This window comes from Crotalus tigris, unplaced genomic scaffold, assembly GCF_016545835.1.
Source record: "Crotalus tigris isolate CLP2741 ecotype Arizona unplaced genomic scaffold, ASM1654583v1 scf7180000018544.1747854, whole genome shotgun sequence".
Classification (NCBI taxonomy): Eukaryota; Metazoa; Chordata; class Lepidosauria; order Squamata; family Viperidae; genus Crotalus; species Crotalus tigris.
In genome coordinates, this window is record NW_024097068.1 from 305,028 (window position 1) to 325,487 (window position 20,460).

The window sequence follows — 20,460 nt, forward strand, 5'->3', positions numbered from 1 at the left end:
ACGCCAAAAGCAACTGTTACTGGGGCTGAGGCTGGGATAAGCCTAGCTGAGCCTTGCCCAAAATGGCAGCCGCGCCTCACTTGTGACAAAGTAGGCCATCAGGGGAACCCCTGAAGCTGCAAGAGTCAAAATGGCGGCCGCGCGGTTTCACGCCTAGAAACGTTACCTGAATTGCCTGGAATTTTGCCCTGATTGCTGATCTGCGCTCCGCGCTGATCAGCTGGCTGGCACTCCCGTGGAGACCTCCGGATAGCTTTCTCCTTACTGTGTCCCAGCCGGGTCAGTAAAGTCAAGAAATTTAATTTGGGAAGGTGTCTGGAGGTGCCGTGCTGACTCCCCTCAGCCTAGCCCAATGATGGCAAACCTTTTAGAGTCCGAGTGCCCAAACTGCAACGCATAACCCACTTATGCATCTACGGTGGTAATGGCAGACTGGGTGGGACTAAAAAGTTCAATCAATCAATCCCAACTTTGCAAGATCATTTTTTTTCCCTGCGAAAAGTTGAAATTGACTGATTGATTGAACCTTTTTTTTTTTTTGCACATGGCAGCGGAGGCCTAAAGCAAAAATGTTTTATAAAACCCAGCTGAAGGCCTAGGACTGGGCGATGGCACGCGTGCCCACAGAGAGGGCTCCGAGTGTCACCTCTGGCACTTGTGCCATAGGTTCGCCACCACTGGCCTAGCTGCTATCGCCTGAACGTTCTAAAGGCTCTAGGGCTCCACGCCGGTCAGCTGGTGAGTTAAGCAATTCGGCTGTTAATGGCCTTAGGAATGCTAATTGAGGGAAGAATGGTTCGTATGAGCGGTCCCAATTCAGGCAGGCAACTGCCTGTAGGAATCCCTACAATTAAGGCCTTCCTGGCCAGAAAGGAAAAATGCCAATCAATTTTTCCCCTTTTGTTTAATTATTAACTAAAGTCCAGAATGAAGGGAAATTCCACAAGTGGATTATACAACCTGTTGGTAATCTGAGTGATCAATATGCGTCTGTTGAGCAAGAGACTAAGTCTAAAACTGGGGTGCTCTTGCACAGCAGAGGCGTAGCTACACTTCAGACTTAGTCTTATTGGAGCAGAAAGATTAAGACAACCCACTTGTGGATTCTCCATCCAATCATGCTGGAGAATGTAAATATTCTCAGGATTTTAGATTGATAACATTTGCTTTTTAATAGTCTCCAAAATCTACTTAAACTTGAATCTTTGCACTCTTTTTTTTGGCAATGCTGTCTAGCATTTTGTAAATATAATTGTGCCTTGGATTTCCAAGCAAACCCCCACCCCACCCAATACTTGTACTTCTGGCAAATAAATTCCTTTTGAAAGGACCCCTGAATGGCCTTTCTTACTATTTCTTCCCTTCTGCTAACCAGAACTGGAGCAAGAAAAGAAAGGCAGATTTTATTCTTAGGCTTTTGAAGTTGCATTCTAAATAGATTTGGACTACTGTACCCAAATTACTAAGATTTTCTGCTTGGACCACAGGAAGCAACAAAGGTAAATGACTGTTGACTTGAAGCCATTAAATACCTTAAGAATGTAGTTTTTCAGTAAAACTTCCCGCAGTAATGAATGAGTCACTCAAAATGTGATGTCCTGAACTGGAATTTATTAAAACAATTGTCAAGCTGGGATTTCCTTGGAGAAGTCTGCAGAAATCAATATATTCAATTTTAATTGTGTTTAGATAAAGCACAGTGCTGATATTGCTCCCCACCCCAAATGTTGTCTTAGTGGAAGGACAGCTTTCTGAGGCAGCACTTAAATTCAGATGTGTCCTTCTGTGAATAAAGGCAATACATGCATTATGCTGTTAATAGGTTTGACCAGGGAAGAGGAGCTTTGGAGTACAAGGAGCACAAGCGCAGCACTTAACTACAACTCATGAAAGTAACTGCCTTTTTGTGATTATCTGGAAAGCTCAGAAATGGTTGAAAGTGATTTACCATCTAATTAGAAGAAGGGAGCATTTTGTAAAACATTTTCCCCCTTGAAATGAAGAAAATATCTAAACAAGGCTTAAGTGTAACTGTTCAATTCATGATGCAGTTAGAGAATATTAATATTGCCGAGTGTTTTTTTATGGAAAGAAATTCAATAAGTATCTTACTTCAGGGCTTAACTTTCCAGATTCCTGGCTGTTAAGATGCTAGGCCCTCAAAAACCCTTGTTAGATCAGAGGACAAGCCAATCTATCCTATACTTCTATGAAGTAACCAGATAATCACAAAAAGGAAGTTACTTTCATGAGTTGTAGTTAAGTACTGCACTTGTGCTCCTTGAACTCCAAAGATCCTCTTCCTAGTCAAATCTATTCTAATGCATGTATTAACTTTATTGCCCAGCCTTAATGTTTTTATATTCCTGACTCAGAGAACTTTCATCCCCCCCCCCACTTCCCATTGTGTCTGATGCTCAGAAACTCCCTGACCCAAGCACCTACATTTTTCTTGGCAAGGTTTCTCAGAAGTGATTTAGCACTGCCTCCTTCCTAGGGCTGAAAGAAAGTGACTGACAACTGGCTTTGTGCCCAAGGCGGGACTAGAAATCACGGTCCTTGATTTCTAGCTTTATGCCTTAATCCCTACATCAAGGTGGCTCTCACCATTCTCCTTCACAGCAATTTAAATGGCAATAACTCTTAAGTCATAAATACTGCTTAGCATTTCAGTTGCCAAAGTGCGTGCAAGGAACTTTAGAATGGCAATCTGGATGGAACAATTCAGAGAGAGCTTTGAGATCAGATGTTCTAATATCTGAATGCTGCTTTTGAGCCCAGAGAATAAAGCATACACATTTTACTACCGAAAGACAGGAAAAAGGTAAACTACCACTTTTTATTACTTATGGTCTTATCAAGAATAAAAGTGACTGCTATAACTATAAAAACACAGAAAAATATTTACAGCATTAGAAAAAAGACATAACATTTTATTCTATCAGGTAGCCCCTCAAAAGTATTTGGAATCAACTGCTGTTTACTAAAGAATTAATTTTTCACTACAGTAGAAAGAAATGCAAATATATTTTGCTGTTAGATTAGAACTGCTCATCGTCCGACTGCTCCAGATACTGAATTAGCTTCTTGCTGCGAATTGGTTTTTCACGGATCAGGGTTGGAACAGGAAAGTCCTCACTAGAGCTCAGTTCAATGACAAATGATTCATCGACATCCTTGGATTTCTACAACAATAAACAATAAACTCTCAGGACAGCTCCATGTGTATCACTGCAATCGTCTATATAATGGATGCCACAATAATAATTATAATATTCTAGGAAAAGAAATGGGGTGATAATATTCAGGGTAAGGGGCGATGCTAATTGACTCAACACTCCATGTCTCCATAATCAGTTTGTGCTTTCTTGAGCACCAAGAGACAAAAACCCATTGTGATATAATATCCATTTACCAAACAGGGAAAAAGGAAGGCAGCAGTTTTGGGGGAATGCTGCACACTAGACACCAAACCATTTTTCAAAGAATTTCATAGAATTCAAATAATTCTGCTCTAACTTGGTGGGAGCCTCTCCTGTCATTTTCATAGTTGCTATAGGAACTATATGTCAGGATTAAAAAGCTCTTTGACTCTTTGTCCTTGCTTTATAAAGGTCTTAAGGAGAGGGGAAAGACTTCTAGTTTACAGAATAAGCATCTGAGCTAGAGAAAGATATATTAGAATATTGTAACATTACTTTTCACAAATGACAAGTTAGGTTTGTTGCAGCATAGGAAGCTCCTACTCAGTATGAGAAACTCAGGCAACTTATTTGCGTCAATTAATGCTCAGTTTTTACTCAACTGCCTGAAAAATACATATATTTATCCTAAACATGCCAAATAAGGTTTGTGATCCAATAAAGTAGGTTTAATCTAGGGCATCTTTTAAAATTACTTTAAACGATTAGAGATAATGATGAAAATATGAACAAACAAACCTTAAGTGCTATTCTTTTTTTAAGGCTTTGGCCAAAGTCAGGATCAGAGTCTTCTTCACTACTGCAAGAGGAAGGCAACCTTCTTTTAGCAGCTTTCCTCATTCTGGCCAGCCTTTTGGGAACATCATCTGAACTGGAACTTGAAGTCTTAGTCTTGCTGTGTTTGGTTTTTGCCTTTCTCTTAGTGAAAGCCTCCTGAATAGAAGGCTGGTTTCCTAAAGGAAGAGAAACAAATTTTTGTGGGCACACCTTTAGCTCCTCTCTACCAAGAAATACTGATAACAGCTTTGGAAATGCTTATTCCTAAACAATAGGTTGCACTTCCTAGTTGTTCTACTAGACAGAAATAAAAAAAGCCCAATCCCTGTCTAAGAAAGTATGGTAGAGGATAATTATTTGTAGGTCCCAATATTCCTTTGGGCAGAACTCTGAAGATTCCAGTTGGTGGTCTTTTCACTGAATTTCATCAGCCACTTAACCATACATCTTCCCCAAGAATAACAGAAGTGCAAGCTCCTCCATGGAAATGAGAGTATGGCCTCTGAGAAAATGAGGACAAGGCCAGGACCTTTCCTTCCATGTGTAAACTGTGCAGCCTATTCCTCTCTTGGATCTAAAACAGTGGTTCTCAACCTGTGGGTCGGGACCCCATTTGGGGTCGAACGACCATTTCACGGGGGTCGCCAAACAACGCAGTTCGCCATTTTTTCCCCCTTTTCCTTAGCTGTGCTACTCCCTTTTATTCTATTGGCTTTTGAAAGCCAATAGAATTGACTCTCTTGAATAGAGTCTAATTCTATTGGCTTTCAAAAGCCAATAGGAATTGTCCAGGCTGTCTCTGCCCTGCTGAGCCCGCCAAAAGTCCCATTCTGCAAACGGTGCTGCACCAGTTGAGTAGTCCTCGACTTACGACCGGTTGGGGGTCGCGGCATTAAAAAGGTTGAGAACCACTGATCTAAAAGACCTGATGAGATATGCTATTTGTCTTAGATGTCCTTATAAGTCTTACTGGAGACTTTGTTACTGCACATGCTCCTCTACCAACAGCTTGGGGGTGAATGTAATCATGTTACATATGAAATTGTAATATAGAGAACATATCTCTCAAATTTATTTTACATACATTTAAAAATATTTAATTCCACAACAGGAAGGAATTACTGGGAAATTCTCTCCATCAGCAGCTGAGAATATATATTCAAGGTGGTTATTAGCATTTGATTTGCATAATGTCTCCACAGTGCTACTCTCATACAAATTAAATTTTGCATATTGTTCTCCTTTTACTAGCAAAGCTTCTACAAAAAGGAGTCTCCTCTGCAATCTTCAATCTCAAGAGTCAAGGCCTAATTGAAAGAGAAACATCTCTGGTGTATTTTTCAACAAGAGATTGTTTCTTTACTATCAAACTGATATAGAGGAGCAGGTAGAATGTGTATACAAATGACAAATCAAGAGAATGACCTCTTGATTATTATTAGATGTATAAAAGACTTGTTAAACCCTTGAAGAAGTGTGTGCCATAGGATAAAAATAATTAGAGAAATTAAAACCTACAGTATTGGATTGGTTGTCCTTTTGTTTGTACACTGGATTTTCAAGGATTTTTTTTTTTTGAAGCATTGCTGTCACTCACTGGAATGTTAACAATGACTAAGCTCATAGAAAAGAATGTGCAAAAATCAAAACTGCAGAATCTGAGAAACATCTCTAATGTTCATGCTGTTTCAATTTTTTTTGTGTTGCATTTGAGTTCAGTGAGGGAAACAATTGTTCTAAAAATGCTTCAAAAATTAGATGAAATACAGGTAGTCTTTGACTTACAACAGTTTATTTAGTGACTGTTCAAAATTACAACAGCACTAAAAAAGTGACATGATTGCATTTCATACTTATGACTGTTGCAGCATCCTCTAATCACATGATCAAAATTCAGATATTTGGCAATTGACTCACATTTGCAATGTACCAGGATCATGTAACCAGCTTTTGTGACCTTCTGACAAACAAACTCAGTGGGGAAGCCAGATTCACTTAACAACCACATTATTAAATTAACAACTGCAGTGACAACTACATTTAAATTGGGCAAGAAAGGTAATAAAATAGGGCAAAATTCACTTAACAATTATCTCAGTAATAGAAATGTTGGGCTCAATTGTGTTCATAACTTGAGGACTACCTGTATTTTGAACCAATCTTTAATGCTTTATAGCATTGTACTACAAATAGATGGGGAAGAAATGGAGATAGTGACAGATTTTATTTTCCTGGGCTCCAAGATCACCTCAGATGGGGATTGCAGCCAAGAAATTAAAAGATGTTTGCTCCTGGGGAGGAAAGCTATGGCAAATCTAGACAGCATTCTAAAAAGCAGAGACATCACCTTGCCAACAAACGTGCATATAGTCAAGGCCACGGTTTTCCCAGTTGCAATGAATGGATGTGAAAGTTGGACCGTAAGAAAGGCTGAGTGACAAAGAATTGAGGCCTTTGAACTATGGTGCTGGAGAAGACTCCTACGAGTCCCCTGGACTGCAAGGTGATCAACTCTGACTGCTCTTTAGAAGGCCAAATCCTGAAGTTGAAACTCAAATACTTTGGCCACCTAATGAGAAGGAAGGACTCACTGGAGAAGGGCCTGATGCTGGGAAAGATTGAGGGCAATAGAAGAAGGGGACGACAGAGAATGAGATGGCTGGATGGAGTCACTGAAGCAGTAGGCGTGAGCTTAAATGGACTCCAGAAGATGGTAGAGGACTGGAAGGCCTGGATGAATGTTGTCCATGGGGTCACGATGGGTCGGACACGACTTTGCAATTAACAACAACAGTGTAATGTAGTATAATCCATGACAAATAATAATCCTGTATTAAAGGAGAACCTAATAGGATGCCTTGTTACAACATTGGCTATAGTCCACAGACATATTATAGACTCATTGCGTGGCATAATATCTAGGGCTATGTTAGGTAGTACCTAGCATTAAAAATGGTAATGGGTGAATGAATTCTGGATTTTATAGGCTAAACGGAGATTATGATACAAGTGAATTATATACTCACCCAAGCTACTGCTCTGTACTTTGGATGATTTGAATTCAACTTCCTCTTCCTTTGTTTTCCTAGAACATAAATTCTGTATTAAATTATGCATTTATTTTGCATCAGGGCCAGCAATACATGCTCATAGACATTCCTAACTGAAAAAAAATTAAAACTTTACCAAGAGATTGTAATTAATCTTGGGATTGATTTGCCCAAATTTTGAGATTTAATCCATTTTAAAATTATTTTCTTTTCCAATATTTGCACCACTGCAGTGAAACCAAGCACCTGAAAAAGGTTGTGAACCTCTTGAATTGCATTCCATTGTTGGGTTGGAACTATAAAACAGAAGCAACTTATTGTAATATTATGGTTAAAATTAAAAGTGGTATTTTTCATAGAACATTTGAACATAATGCTGACATCCATCTAGCAGAAAGAGCAGGATAATACAACAAGGTTTGAATATATTTAAAATAGAAACAACAGGTCACTTTTGTATGATCAGTTGATGAGATGTATGGACCTAAAGTTTGTGGAACTCTTCATCAGCAAAATGGGGAAACTGGAAAGGCCCATCTCAGTTATGGTGCATCTTTCTGCACGCAGATGATTCCAGGTTCTAATTTTACAGATCCTTCTGATTTGGATAACTGTCTAACATCCTGGAAAACAATTGCCTGTCTGCATAGATCAGGGATGGGTAATTAATCTTCTCTGTGGCCACATGAGATATGGCCCAAAGCAATAGGACTGTGAAGATGTGTAGGCACGCATGCACGAGCATATATAATTTTTTTAAAAAAGCGGTCGTCTTCAAAATAAAAGCAGTACAATAGTATTGTGTGCATGGCATAGGAGACCCTGGTCTACCAGTCCTCTGGTGGGACTAATCTACAAGCTCTGCAATTTCTGACGGCCTTAGGAAGGATTGGTTTATTGTGCATCTAGCAGCCCAAGGAGGAATCTAAATGCCTCCTGGAGTGCAAGAAAGTCCAGCCTGTTGGGCTCGCCTGTTGTAACTTCTGCCTTGTTGGTATTTCTGGCAGCAAAACCCTGTTTAATTTTTGACTGACATCATGTGGACGAGAAAGATCCAACCCAAAGGTGAATGTGGCCTGGGTGTAGTGGTGGGATTCAGCCGGTTCACACCAGTTCAGCAGAACCGATAGCTAATTTTTTGTTGCCCAGGCCCAGAATGGACTTCCGGAAGCGGCATCCACAGAGAACGGATTGTTCACATATTTGAATCCCACCACTGCCTGGGTACCTTAAAATGCCCACGTCTGACAGAGCTGGTACAGGTCGAAAAGAGCAAATAACCTGACCTTGTACATATTGACTTTTTTTTAAAAGGAAAAATTATTTCTGGTCTTCTCAGCATTTCTGTGTAATAAACACGAAATATAACAAATCTTTGCAAAAACTATTTTCTCAATTCTGATTAGCCTTAAAGTGCTGTCTGTTATCTAGGCAAATATTTTTTAAGAATCAAAGTAGGAGAATCACATCTGCATTTTGAACAAACTTACTTAGGAACAGCCTTTGGTTTTACTGTTGCTCTCGCAGAGTCTTCAGCCATAATAGCACCTTCATCTGTATCCGAATTAGAATCCTGCATACGTGTTGCTTTTGCCAAACAGGGGAAAAAAAAAAATCAGCTGCAACCCAAAAATGTGGGAAGAAGGAAGGCTAAATGACAGTACAGGTGGTCCCCACAATTCATTTAGTGACCATTCAAAGTTACAACAGCACTGAAAAAGTGACTTATAATCATTTTTCACACTTACGACCATTGCAACTTCCCTTGGTCACCTGATCAAAGTCCAGATGTTTGCAACTGGCTCATATTTATGACGGCTGTAGTGTCCTGGAATCATATGATCAGCTTTTGCGACCTTCTAACAAGCAAAGTCAAGTGAAGCCAGATTCACTTAACAACCATATTACTAACTTAACCACTGTGACAAGAAAGGTGGCAAAACTCATTTAACAATTTTTTTTTTGCTTAGCAAGATAAATTTTGGGCTGAATTGTAATAGTAAGTCGAGGACTAACTGTATATTCTTAAGCAACAGGGGAATATAGCAAATGGGGAAATGTTTTGTTCCAATTACAGCATAAATAATTGCATTGTGAAATTTTTATTGAACTGTTAAGCAACCATGGTTTGAAAAAACTGGAACAAAACCTGGGCAGAACAAAGCTGGTGCACCCCGGCCTTCACTCTCCATTCCACCTTCCAGATCAATTTATTGGATTGCTGAGCTGAGGCATCCCCTTTATCTACTTAGTCGCTGTTATTGATGTTTTTGGCTTTGTCCCATTCTCTCTCTCATTCCACACTTTTATTTGGGCCACAAATAGCTCAAATGGATCAAAGCAGCTGTGTTTCAGTTCAAGCATAGGACAACTAGAAACCTTCTTGTACAGTTTGGTTTCTGTGTGCAACATTTTGTATTACCTTACTATGAACTGTGGACTAGGATGTTTTATAGCTTTCTAAACATGCTTTAGAAAGGTGCCACCCAAATTAAGATTCCAAGCTGATTTTAAATTCTTTGAAAATTTACCTGTTACTTGGTGTTGTGCATGAGAATCAACCTCGGGGTCAACAGCATCTTCATTTCCATATTCTAAGTCAGACCAAGGACTTACTTTCATTATTTTTTTTACTGGCTTGAATGGCAGTTTGGACTGTTTCTTGGCATCTGAAATTCAGCAGGTTTGTTAGGCTACTTATAATACATCCCATAGAAAACATAAACCCACAGGGAAAACGCAAAAGGATTTTACCTGAATCCATTTTCAGTTTCTTCATTAATCTTTGTTTAAGATTCTTTGGTTCCTTGCTGGTCCCTGGGAAATCTTGATTCTCATCAAGCTCAGTTTTTTCACTCTATAGATGAGCAAATGGAAGGAGTTTATCATTACTGGAGATAGGTAAAAGGAAGTTATGAAGCTAGTTAAGAAAACTAAACACATACACCCATCCAAAGGCTGTTTACCTTGATTTTTCTTTTTAATTTCTTCTCTGCCCCCAATTTCATTTCTTCAGTTATTCGGGGGATAACTCTCCTTCCTTTGGGAGAAGGCAGGATTTCCTGAAGCTGCTGGGTTTTTGGTTTCGCTTTCCCTCCTTTTTTTTTGTTAGGTTTGCCTATGATTTCTAACTTCTCATCCTGTTTTTCTTTTTCTTCTAACACCTAAAGCGTGGATGATAAAAAGAAACTAATACCTTGCAATATTTGGTTTTGCAACTGTGAAATTTGACCTAAAGAAAATGGTCCTATTGAGGGCATTTCTGCTTTAGCTTCACTCTGCAGTTCTGCACAAATGGAAGAGAGAAATTCTATATCTAAATCTGAAACAGGTAGCAATTTCTGCATTAATTTTGGTGTTATGTATGCATCTAAGCCTTGTTTGTTCTGTAAGCTTACTTTAAAACTTACCACTACTCTCAGCATTTCAGTTCCTCTTTTTAAATGCCAGCACCCTACCCAAACGAAGACACGGAGCTATTGATAGGGAATGTTTCACTTAGACTGGAAATTGATTGTTTCTGGCCCAAAAACCCAAGTTTACCTACATCAAGTTCCTCAATAAAAGCAGCCAGATCTTCTCTCCATAAGTCAATAGGATTCTTCTGTTTCAGGTTTTCTAGCTCCATTTCCTAATAAAAGCAGCAAGAAACAGTTAGGTCCATATTTGACCTTTCAATACTACTGCACCACAAACATTTTTCTCTAAGAACTCATCCACCTACTTTATTATCCCGCTGCTTGCACAGTTCATCCTTTTTTTCTTTTGTTAGGTACCAGAGGGGCATGTTCAGAAGGTAATTAAAATCTGGTCCAGTGGCCACAGTAGGTTCATTTTCTTTATCAGTATCTTCTTCTGCATCTTCATCAATGTCCTGGCATGGCAGAAGAGAAATGTAGCCAGGGGTTAATAGCATAATAGCTGTTATTTAGTATTTGTCCTTTCAAGGGGATCAGTCAATAACCCATCCCTTTCTCACAGTTCTTTCCTTTAGAGTACCTATCTGCTTCAAAAAACCAGTATTTGGCATGAAGATCTATTTTCCTTGCTGCAGTACCCACTATAATATCATGGAATTGGCTTTTTTAAAGTTACTGAGCCAAACCCTTAACTATTGAGTGGATTAAAAGGAAGAGCTTGAGAATCATACCTTCTGTTGAGACTCTTTCCATGTCTTTACTGGATCAGAATCATAACCCCTTTCTATGAGAACCTTTATTAATTCTTTCTTGGGCTTGTTCTCTAGAGAGGAAGATCAAACAAACCCAGATGAGCCAGCAGCCAAAATAAAGCATCACATTTGGCACCATGCTAAGAATATGTTAACTTGCATGCCACAAACACAAAAGCCACCCCAAAAGTTTTGGGATTACTCTTAACAGAAAGCAGGAAAGTAAACACCCATATACATTTAGTATTTCAAGTTGTACATTCAGCTTAGATTTTATTGTATAAATTATTTAAGTTTTTATTTCTAGAAAAGTAAGCTTTCTCTGCCTGTCAGGAAAAATAATTCTTTGGTTTTTGTTTTGCCCATTCTGACCCAGAATGGGAAGCTAGGAATTATTTCTGTAAAAGTTGTTCTACTACCTTTCATGGCTTGTAACAAAATCCTAACAGTCCTTACCTATCACTATTTTGCCTTCTATTTTTTCAAGGATGAAGCGAGCTTGATTGTTTATTTTTGCAGATTCTGCACCCAGCATGCCAGTGAGCCAATCCTTTCTTAAACAGTAATAACGCAATCTGACTTGATAGAATTCCAGCAGAATATCCTCTGCGGTCTCATATTTTTTTAGGCAGCCAGCATGGTCGAAAAGTACCTGGAACAAAGAGTAAGGTCCCAAAGATCTATAGATTGTAGGGCTGCATTTAAAAGCTGGATGTGATTCCTTTAACCATTACATGGCCTACCCCCACTCACCTCCATTTCTCATTATGGTGTCTTGTTACTTTTTAGGAATTGTAAATGTATCTACATGCCTGGTTTCTAAAACAGGTCCTTACTTACAGTTAAGTGCAAATCTCTCTCAAAGTGACAAGAGCAAAAAAGCTTTCACTATTTGGAAAAAAGCAGCTCTCCATTCCCAAGGCAACAGAGATAAATAACTAAAATGGAGGAACAGGCAGGCATAGTTAAATCTATTAACAAGACTGATTTTCTACTTCTCCAGTTTTACCTGAGAATTTGAAGTCTAAGATTTCAGTTAAAAACTATTGATTTGATCTTGCCACAAAAGGATCCTACTCTGAGATTCTGTGTCTTAGCTGAATGGAGATGGCTCCCAGAGAGTGTCATCCTTTGTTCTATAATTTATATTTGTTTAAAAGATATATATAGCCTGTATATGTGTGCGCATATGAGAGAGACAGACAGACTTTCTAGGTATGCTTATCCTGTTACAAAAATAGAAGCCTTCTGAATTGTTACTTACCATATTGCTACAAGAAAGAGGACTTTGTAATTTGAAGACCTTATGTAGACCAATAGCTTCTGCCTCCACTAGTTTCTGTTCACTCATTGTTATGATGAATTTGACCGTAGTGTCTGTGTGGTACTCTTTATAGTCTGTTATGAGTGAAGGAGTCTTCTCTGTGCCAATCAGCATAGGCTCCAGAACCTGTTCTTTATAAGTCTTTTGGAAGACGGGAAGAAACAACATAATGATTTTATATTTTCTCTTATATGGTGAGTTCAGAAACATATTGTTATTATGGCTCAGAGAGCATAGTACAAAAATAAAACAAACCTTACCTGTGTCCATGTCCGAACAGGAAGCTCTGAAATTTCAATGGTGGTTGAATTAAGGACTGACACTTCTCCATTGATAAGGAAATGGTTTTGCCCTAGTTCATCTATTGTCCCCTTGAAATTCTTGTAACTAGGAATCTAAAAATATTATTAGCTGAATTAAAGTAAGCCAGGGTGAACATGTATCTTGTTTGCATAATATAATAAGAATCCAAATTAAGATAACAAGGGTGATAATTTCAACAAAGGCTTCTGAAAATAGAAGAGAGGTTGTAGAGAAAAAGTCATAAATAGTTTTATAAAAAGCAGTACAAAAATCTCCAGTACAGAGATAATATTTATTGACTTCATATTGCTTTCTTTTAAAGAAAGTGTCATTTTAAACTTTACTGCATACTAGGAAGGTAGCTATAGGCTGGGTTTTTTTTTATAAAAAAAATTAAATTGTAATGGCTCTGACGTCCAAATAAAGAAAATCCAATTGTATCTTTGTCTACACACAGAGATCATTTTTATTTAATTATTGATGCATTTTTTTTACCATTGCTAATGGCTCATCTCCATCAAGCATACGTCGAATGTTATGAACCACTTCTCGAATGTCATAATTAGGAACTTTACATGACCAGCCAGTTCCAATGCCTTCAGCACCATTGATCAGCACCAAGGGAACAATGGGAATATACCATTCAGGTTCAACTCGTTGATTATCATCGTACATAAATTTCAGCACATTGTCATCTACTGCTGGGAAAGCCAATCGTGCCAAAGGACTAGGAAAAATGAAAAGCTTAAATTAAAGTTGTGGTTAAATATTTCTAGAAATAGGTTTATGATTATGGGGTCTTCTCTGCAGGTGAGGAGAAACAAGGAAGAAAAAAAATAGCCAGAGGTTGTCAAGGAAGTGAAGAAATGACAGTAACTTTCAATTCTTTACTTTCCCTTTAAAGCAGGGGTTCTCAACCTGTGGGTCGGGACCCCATTTGGGGTCGAACGACCATTTCATGGGGGTCGCCAAACAACGCAGTCCACCATTTTTTCCCCCTTTTCCTTAGCTGTGCTACTTCCTTTTATTCTATTAGCTTTTGAAAGCCAATAGAATAGACTCTCTTGAATAGAGTCTAATTCTATTGGCTTTCAAAAGCCAATAGGAATTGTCCAGGCTGTCTCTGCCCCGCTGAGCCCGCCAAAAGTCCCATTCTGCAAACGGTGCTGCACCAGTTGAGTAGTCCTCGACTTACGACCGGTTGGGGAGGGATCGCGGCATTAAAAAGGTTGAGAACCACTGCTTTAAAGACACAAGAGAAAAGAAAACCTAAAGGGGGTGGGGGAAAAGACCCCAACTACCAAAGACAAAGCATGAATGTATTGATTGATCTCGTCACTTAGAGAATAAAAGTTAAACTTTTCTTTTGATTCCTCTTTTGTTGACAGAGAAGGAAATCTTGCTAAATCTCTTTAAAATAGACTTTTACACATTAAATGTGTATTAAACCCTTGATTAAATGGAGTATGGGAGTGTCTGTGGACACTGGCTGTTGAATATTGAACGGATATTTTGGCTGTTGAATATTGAAGGGATATTTTTTAGGTACAAAAACACATCTGAACCTGAGAAAATACTCATTTTGAGGGGAATTACTGAAAACAGTAAACTTGGTTCAGATTGATTTGTCCGAGGCAAAAACTATTATTACCTGAAATTCAAACATGTTTTGTCTGTTAGACCTGAAACTTTTAGATTATGATTTGTTAAATAGAAAGTTTACTGCATTTAAATTCACAAACAAAGTAAATCTAAGATCTATAAATCTAAGTACATCTGAAAAGACATTTCCATCTCAAGTCAGCCTTTTTGTTTGGTTATTCAGGAACTGTAGTTCCAACATCACTAGAATACAGGTAGATCTCAACTTATTACCACAACTGAGTCCAAAATTTTTGTTATTAACTGAGACAGTTGTTAAGTGAATTTTGTCCCATTTTACAACCTTTCTTGTCAAAGTTGTTTAGATAGTAACATGGTTTGTTAAGTGAATCTGGCTTCCCCATTGACTTTGCTTGTCAGAAGGTCACAAAAATTGATCATATGACTGCTGGACATCGCAATCATCATAAATATGAGTTAGTTGCCAAGCATCTGAATGTTGATCATGTGACTATGGGATGCCACAACAATCATAAATATGAAATAGAATCGTAAGTCATTTTTTGTTGTATCTTTGAACAGTCACTAAATGAACTGTTGTAAGTCGAGGTCTTCCTGTACACTAAGTTGGAAGGGAGTATCTAAGTCTAAACTAAGAAAAGCAACCTGCTTTTACCAACCTGAGCATTGTAAAGATATATCTAGGGCTTGCAGCGTCTTTTCCACCATGCAGCCTAGTTCCAAACTGACCAATGGGTTGAAGTAAGTTCAGGTTGTTGCTGCCCACAAAATTTTGAGCCAAATTAATAATAGTCATCATCAGTGAGTTCTGAAACAAAGTAATAATTATAAGTGATGCATCACCACCAAAATCATCAAGCATCAATACAATGAACAGGATAAGCTAAGTCACAAATACTAGCCAGAAAAATCCAAAGTCACTAGAAATCTACTTCTACCTTATTCCAAATAAACTCTGCTTCAACTATTGGCCAACTGACTTGTGGTTGGAGAATTACAGAGGAAACTCCATCTCCAGGCTTTGTTACCTGCAGCTGCAACAGGTATAGGCAACCTATGGATTTCCAGAAATCACTGAATTTCAACTCCCAATGGCCTTAGGCCAATAGAGCAAATGATGAGCATGCTGGGAACATAACTTAGTAATATTTATAAGGTCCCAGATTGCTGATCACTGGGTTAGAAAATGAAAAATCATGCTCACCCTTCCTTGTAACAATTTCTAATGCTCATACTCCTTGCAAACTATATTTTTACTTGCTACTTTTTGAGATCCCTTTAATATTTTTCTTACCTCTCCATGGTGATAAGAGGACATTTCTGCAACTGATCCAGCCAGCTGAGCTACTTTTACCTCCCGTTTGTCATTTCTTTTCAAGCATGTATATAAAACTTTCCTCTGACCTGGTTTCATTCCTGAAAGAATACATTAGTAATTACAACTTCTCTCCATAGTGAGCCTCTTTTAGCTAAGGCATTCACAAAAGGATAAATTTTCCAAATTAGATTATATATTAGTTTATTGCAAATATATCTGCTTTATATCTAGACAATAAATATACATTTTCTGATGCATTAAAACCTTCTTCAGGCAAGAATGTTTAAGAATATAAAGTTTTATAAATGTTTATTTGCCAGTTACAAAATTTTCCCTATTAAGTCAGCTCTTTGTGGTCTATCTCTTTCAAAAATATGATGCACTAAATTTAAAGTACACAAAATCTTATTTATTTGTAAAAGAAAACCCTTACCATCAACTAATGATGGAATAGATCGCTCATTATCAGAATTTGAAAACAGCACAAGTTCCTTGTTGATAAAATCATTGTAGGTCAGGTAATTTGTAGTTTTCCCATATAGGTAATCCTAAAGAAGGTAAGGCAGTTTAAGATAAATCCTTAAATAGTATCCAAATGCTTTCTTCTACTGAGGTGTTATCATTTCTAATGTCTTGTGGATTTTTTTTTTTTAAACAAAACACAGGAATCTTTCCCTTGAATCACACATCACTAGATATGAAAGGAAAACCTTTATACTTGGACCACATATTGCTAGATGCATCCTTGTGGCAGAAGGTTCATAAAGAATGCATATGCATCATTTGTCCTTAATAGATCATTTCATTAATATACATAACAACTCCCTCCATCAAATCTTTGTAACTGATGGGTGAAAAAGTTTTCACTTAGGAAACATCAAACTTAAAATAAGCTATTCTGACTGCAGTGGAAATATGTGAGACTGAGGCTTCTAGTGAGGTTGAAACTGGCTGATTTTAGCTCAGAAATTTTTAAAACTCAAACGTTTATATGTTTCTATTACTAATTATTTTTTACTTGCTACCAAATGTTTAGTGATAGTCAAAGATAAGGACATCTCACTGATGCTAAAGTAATAAAAAGAAACCATCTGATGTATGTATGTATGTATGTATGTATGTATGTATGTATGTATGTATATGTGTGTGTGTGTATTGTTCTGCCGAAACCATATAGAAGGAATCCCATTTTACTCTGTAAAATACTTACATCTGGCAGACCAAGAAGTTTCCGTTGCCTTCGGTCTTCCATGAAGTTTGTCAGCCACTCCTTTCGGTCATCCACCTTTTTTTTACTAAAGGCCTAGAATGAACAAGAATCTTACTAAACAATAGTTTTCACTGCCAAGTGCTTAATTAAATCACAGACGTTTTGATAAGTAAGGAGGAAAAAGATGCCAAAAAGCAGGAATTGCTGCAAAGAACTCCTCTGAAAAGGTATTTATCACCATATTTTTAATCTCTACACATCTGCTACCTTATTAAAAGCCTCAACAACTAGAAAAAGCTGAGGAAATTCCAGGACATTACTAATAATCAAAGAAAATAGAAGGAAGGGACATCATACACATTCTGCAACACAAGCTAGATCCAAACCCACAAAAAGTTGAACCTACCTAAGGAGCAGATAGCCAACTCCTGTAAATATTCTTATTCCCTCAAATGCTTTGTGAATATGATGGTTTAGAGATGGATTTACAAGCAACGGTTGAAAGTCAACAGCTTATAGATCTCTTCTCTTCAATGGAAGAGAACTCTCCATCCCCCCAAGCACACTGCTGCAATAAGCAGTTAATACAGGATAGTGTGAGTATCTAACCTGATAAACTTAAAAGAACAAAAATGTAAACTAAGTCTGCTGACGGCACAAACGGTTCTCTCTATCTTTGACTAGCCCACAATTAAAATCAAAGTGAACTCCTTAAAAGAGGAACCGTAAAACATTGAGAACCAGCCAAATAACAACCCTACCAAAGCACATATCTGCTGTATCACGTGTGCCCCAAAAACACCAGCTGGAAAGCCAAGGGCAAGTTTATCCCTACACCAAGGAAAAGAGAAAACAATCAGAGACAGCTGACCACTCCTGTGGGAAAGGATGGGAAACAAATTTTCAGTGGGCACGTAACAAAGGGGGAGAGCTATTTAAATTGTAAATATTGTCTACAACCTAAATAAATCACCTTACAAATATTAAATAATAAAGTAAATACAGATCAGTGGGGAATAAAGAGAACAATTGTCTTGCGAGAAGCATCTGATTTGATTTAAAGCAGGATGACCGACTTCCATCTAGAGACCAAGAACAAATTCTACACACATTTGGGCAACCCACAACTCCTAGTATATTGTTTAAAATAAGGCCTTTTCTGTATACTTTTTGCTGTGGCTTTCCTTTCACAGTATCTGAGGGCTGTAGGGATCTGGATGGGAACAACAGGCTTCAGCTGAACCCTAGCTAAACAGAGTGGCTGAGGGTGCAAGGGACCTCATGATCCAATTGTTTATCATTGTTAGTTCTGGATCGGTCTGCATTGGATCCATCTATGGTTTTTCCTGGAATCACAACTCCTGTTCAAAGAGCAGGTGACAGTCATGGCTAGGAGTCTTTATACAACTTCAAGTTGTGCACCAGTTGCATCCTTACCTGGATCTTGAGGTTCTGAGCATGGTCATTCATGGCCCGGTCAACCCTTGATTGGATTACTATAATGTGCCCTACATGGGGCTACCTTTGAAGAGTATCTGGAAGCCAGAGCTGGTGCAGAATACAGTAGTGTAATTCTGAGGGCTCCTAGGTGGCACATATAATAACACCACTGTTGTGTGAGCTGCAGGTTGCCAGTTGCAGGTCGAATTCAAGGTGTTGTTTATTTCTTTTAAAGTCCTATATGGGATGGGTTCAGTTTATCTGAGCAGTCGTCTCATCCCAAGGGACTAGACCGTCCCCCTTGCGCCAGAAGAGGCCTGCTGCAGATCTCATCTGCTAAAGAATTCCAGTGGGTGCGGCCAAGGAAAACAGCCTTTTCTGTTGTGGCCCAAACTCTGCGGAATGTTCTACCACTGGAGGTGAGAACTGCTCCCATTCCTGTGGCCTTCTGGAGGGGTACAAGCAGTCCTCAACTTACGACCACAATTGAGCTTAAATTTTCTGTTGCTAAGCAAGAGAGTTGTTAACTAAGTGTTTTCCTCATTTTATGATCTTTCTTGCCATAATTGTTAAGTGAATCACTACAGTTTCTGGGACACTGCAACCATCATCAATACATGCCAGTTGCCAAGCATCCGAATTTTGATCAGGTGACCATGGGAATGCTAAAATGGTTGTAAGTGTGAAAAATGGTCCTAAGTCACTTTTTTCAGTGCCGCTGAATAGTTAATCCTTGACTTATGATCACAATTGAACCCAAAATTTCGGTTGCTGAGACATTTGTTTAATAAATCTTGCCCCATTTTATGAACTTTAATTCTTGCTACAGTTATTAAGTGAATCACTGCAGTTAGTAGCATGGTTAAGTGAATCCGGCTTCCCCATTGACTTTGCTTGTCAAAAGATTGCAAACACGACCCTACAATTGTCATAAAGTTACCTGAATTTTGATCACATGACTTTGGGAAGGTGGCAATGGTCGTAATTGTGAAAAATGATCACAAGTCATTTTTTTCAGTGCTGTTATAACTTCAAATAGTCACTAAATGAACTATTGTAAGTTGAGGAGTACCTGCAATTCCAAATGGTCACTAAAGGAATGGTTGTAAAATGAGGACCATCTGTATTATAACTTGGCTTTGCCAGTCAGCTTGGGGGCCTGTTGGAGATGGCTGATGGGGTAAGAAGACCTCATCCCTGTGTTGTCCGTCTCTTAGTCCTGTTTTAAATTTTTAATTTGCATAGTTTTCTATTTTTTTTTTAATAATCGGAAAGCTGCCCAGTGTCGCCTTATAATGGAATGGGCAGCATGAAAATGTAATAAATACACACTTTTTCAATCTTTTAAAAATGTGTAGTAGGCTCAGAGAAACTCAGCCCACTCCTAAACCAAATCTGGCCTCTATAGCGACTTCAGATAATCTCAAGGACACTTTACCAGTTCATCCCCCTCTTCCCCCCATGATAGTCCAGGCGAAAAATCTCCTCTTCCCACAGCAAGACACAGCACAGATGACCTGGGGAAAACATCTTAACTCTTTCAGTGTCCTGCCAGATTCAGAACAAACCGATATTCTCAAAAGAATGGACATTTGAGAGAAATTCTGGTGACATCACATAAAGTAACCAGAGCTCTACTTGATTTGGTTTTACCAACCGTCCAAGACAGTTGACATCATTTTGAGAAAAGACTTGTTGGCATGGCAGTCCCCTCCTGATCTATGGAATCTAGGGGACTGGATTAGGGGACACACTATTATTCATTTTGACACTATTGCTTGTCCATATTCATTCATTTACCACTTTACAATGCCTCGGTAAGGCCAAACCTGGAATACTGCATCCAATTTTGATCATCACAATGTAAAAAAGATGTTGAGACTCTAGAAAGAGTACAGAGAAGAGCAACAAAGATGATTAGGGGACTGGAGGCTAAAACATATAAGGAACAGTTGCTGGAATTGGGTATGTCTAGTTTAACGAGGAGAAGGACGAGGAGGGACATGATAGCAGTGTTCCAATATCTCAGGGGCTCCCACAA

At 38.4% G+C, this 20,460-nt stretch overlaps 1 protein-coding gene across 1 annotated transcript in view; it reads right to left on the reverse strand.

Moving 5' to 3' along the window:
* Positions 1-1,591: 1,591 nt before the first annotated feature.
* The window catches only part of TOP2A (DNA topoisomerase II alpha), a 36,751-nt gene continuing 17,882 nt past the window's right edge, over positions 1,592-20,460 (reverse strand). The window contains exons 17-34 of the mRNA XM_039353979.1: positions 16,980-17,072; positions 16,203-16,317; positions 15,746-15,867; positions 15,111-15,259; positions 13,324-13,555; positions 12,786-12,920; positions 12,466-12,666; positions 11,658-11,853; positions 11,181-11,272; positions 10,755-10,904; positions 10,578-10,661; positions 9,997-10,194; positions 9,785-9,887; positions 9,562-9,699; positions 8,521-8,617; positions 7,007-7,065; positions 3,942-4,156; positions 1,592-3,185 (exon numbers count right to left, since the gene is read on the reverse strand). Coding sequence (XP_039209913.1) covers positions 3,042-3,185; positions 3,942-4,156; positions 7,007-7,065; positions 8,521-8,617; positions 9,562-9,699; positions 9,785-9,887; positions 9,997-10,194; positions 10,578-10,661; positions 10,755-10,904; positions 11,181-11,272; positions 11,658-11,853; positions 12,466-12,666; positions 12,786-12,920; positions 13,324-13,555; positions 15,111-15,259; positions 15,746-15,867; positions 16,203-16,317; positions 16,980-17,072 — 2,523 coding nt within the window. The 3' untranslated portion in view covers positions 1,592-3,041. The remainder of the gene's footprint in view (positions 3,186-3,941; positions 4,157-7,006; positions 7,066-8,520; positions 8,618-9,561; positions 9,700-9,784; positions 9,888-9,996; positions 10,195-10,577; positions 10,662-10,754; positions 10,905-11,180; positions 11,273-11,657; positions 11,854-12,465; positions 12,667-12,785; positions 12,921-13,323; positions 13,556-15,110; positions 15,260-15,745; positions 15,868-16,202; positions 16,318-16,979; positions 17,073-20,460) is intronic.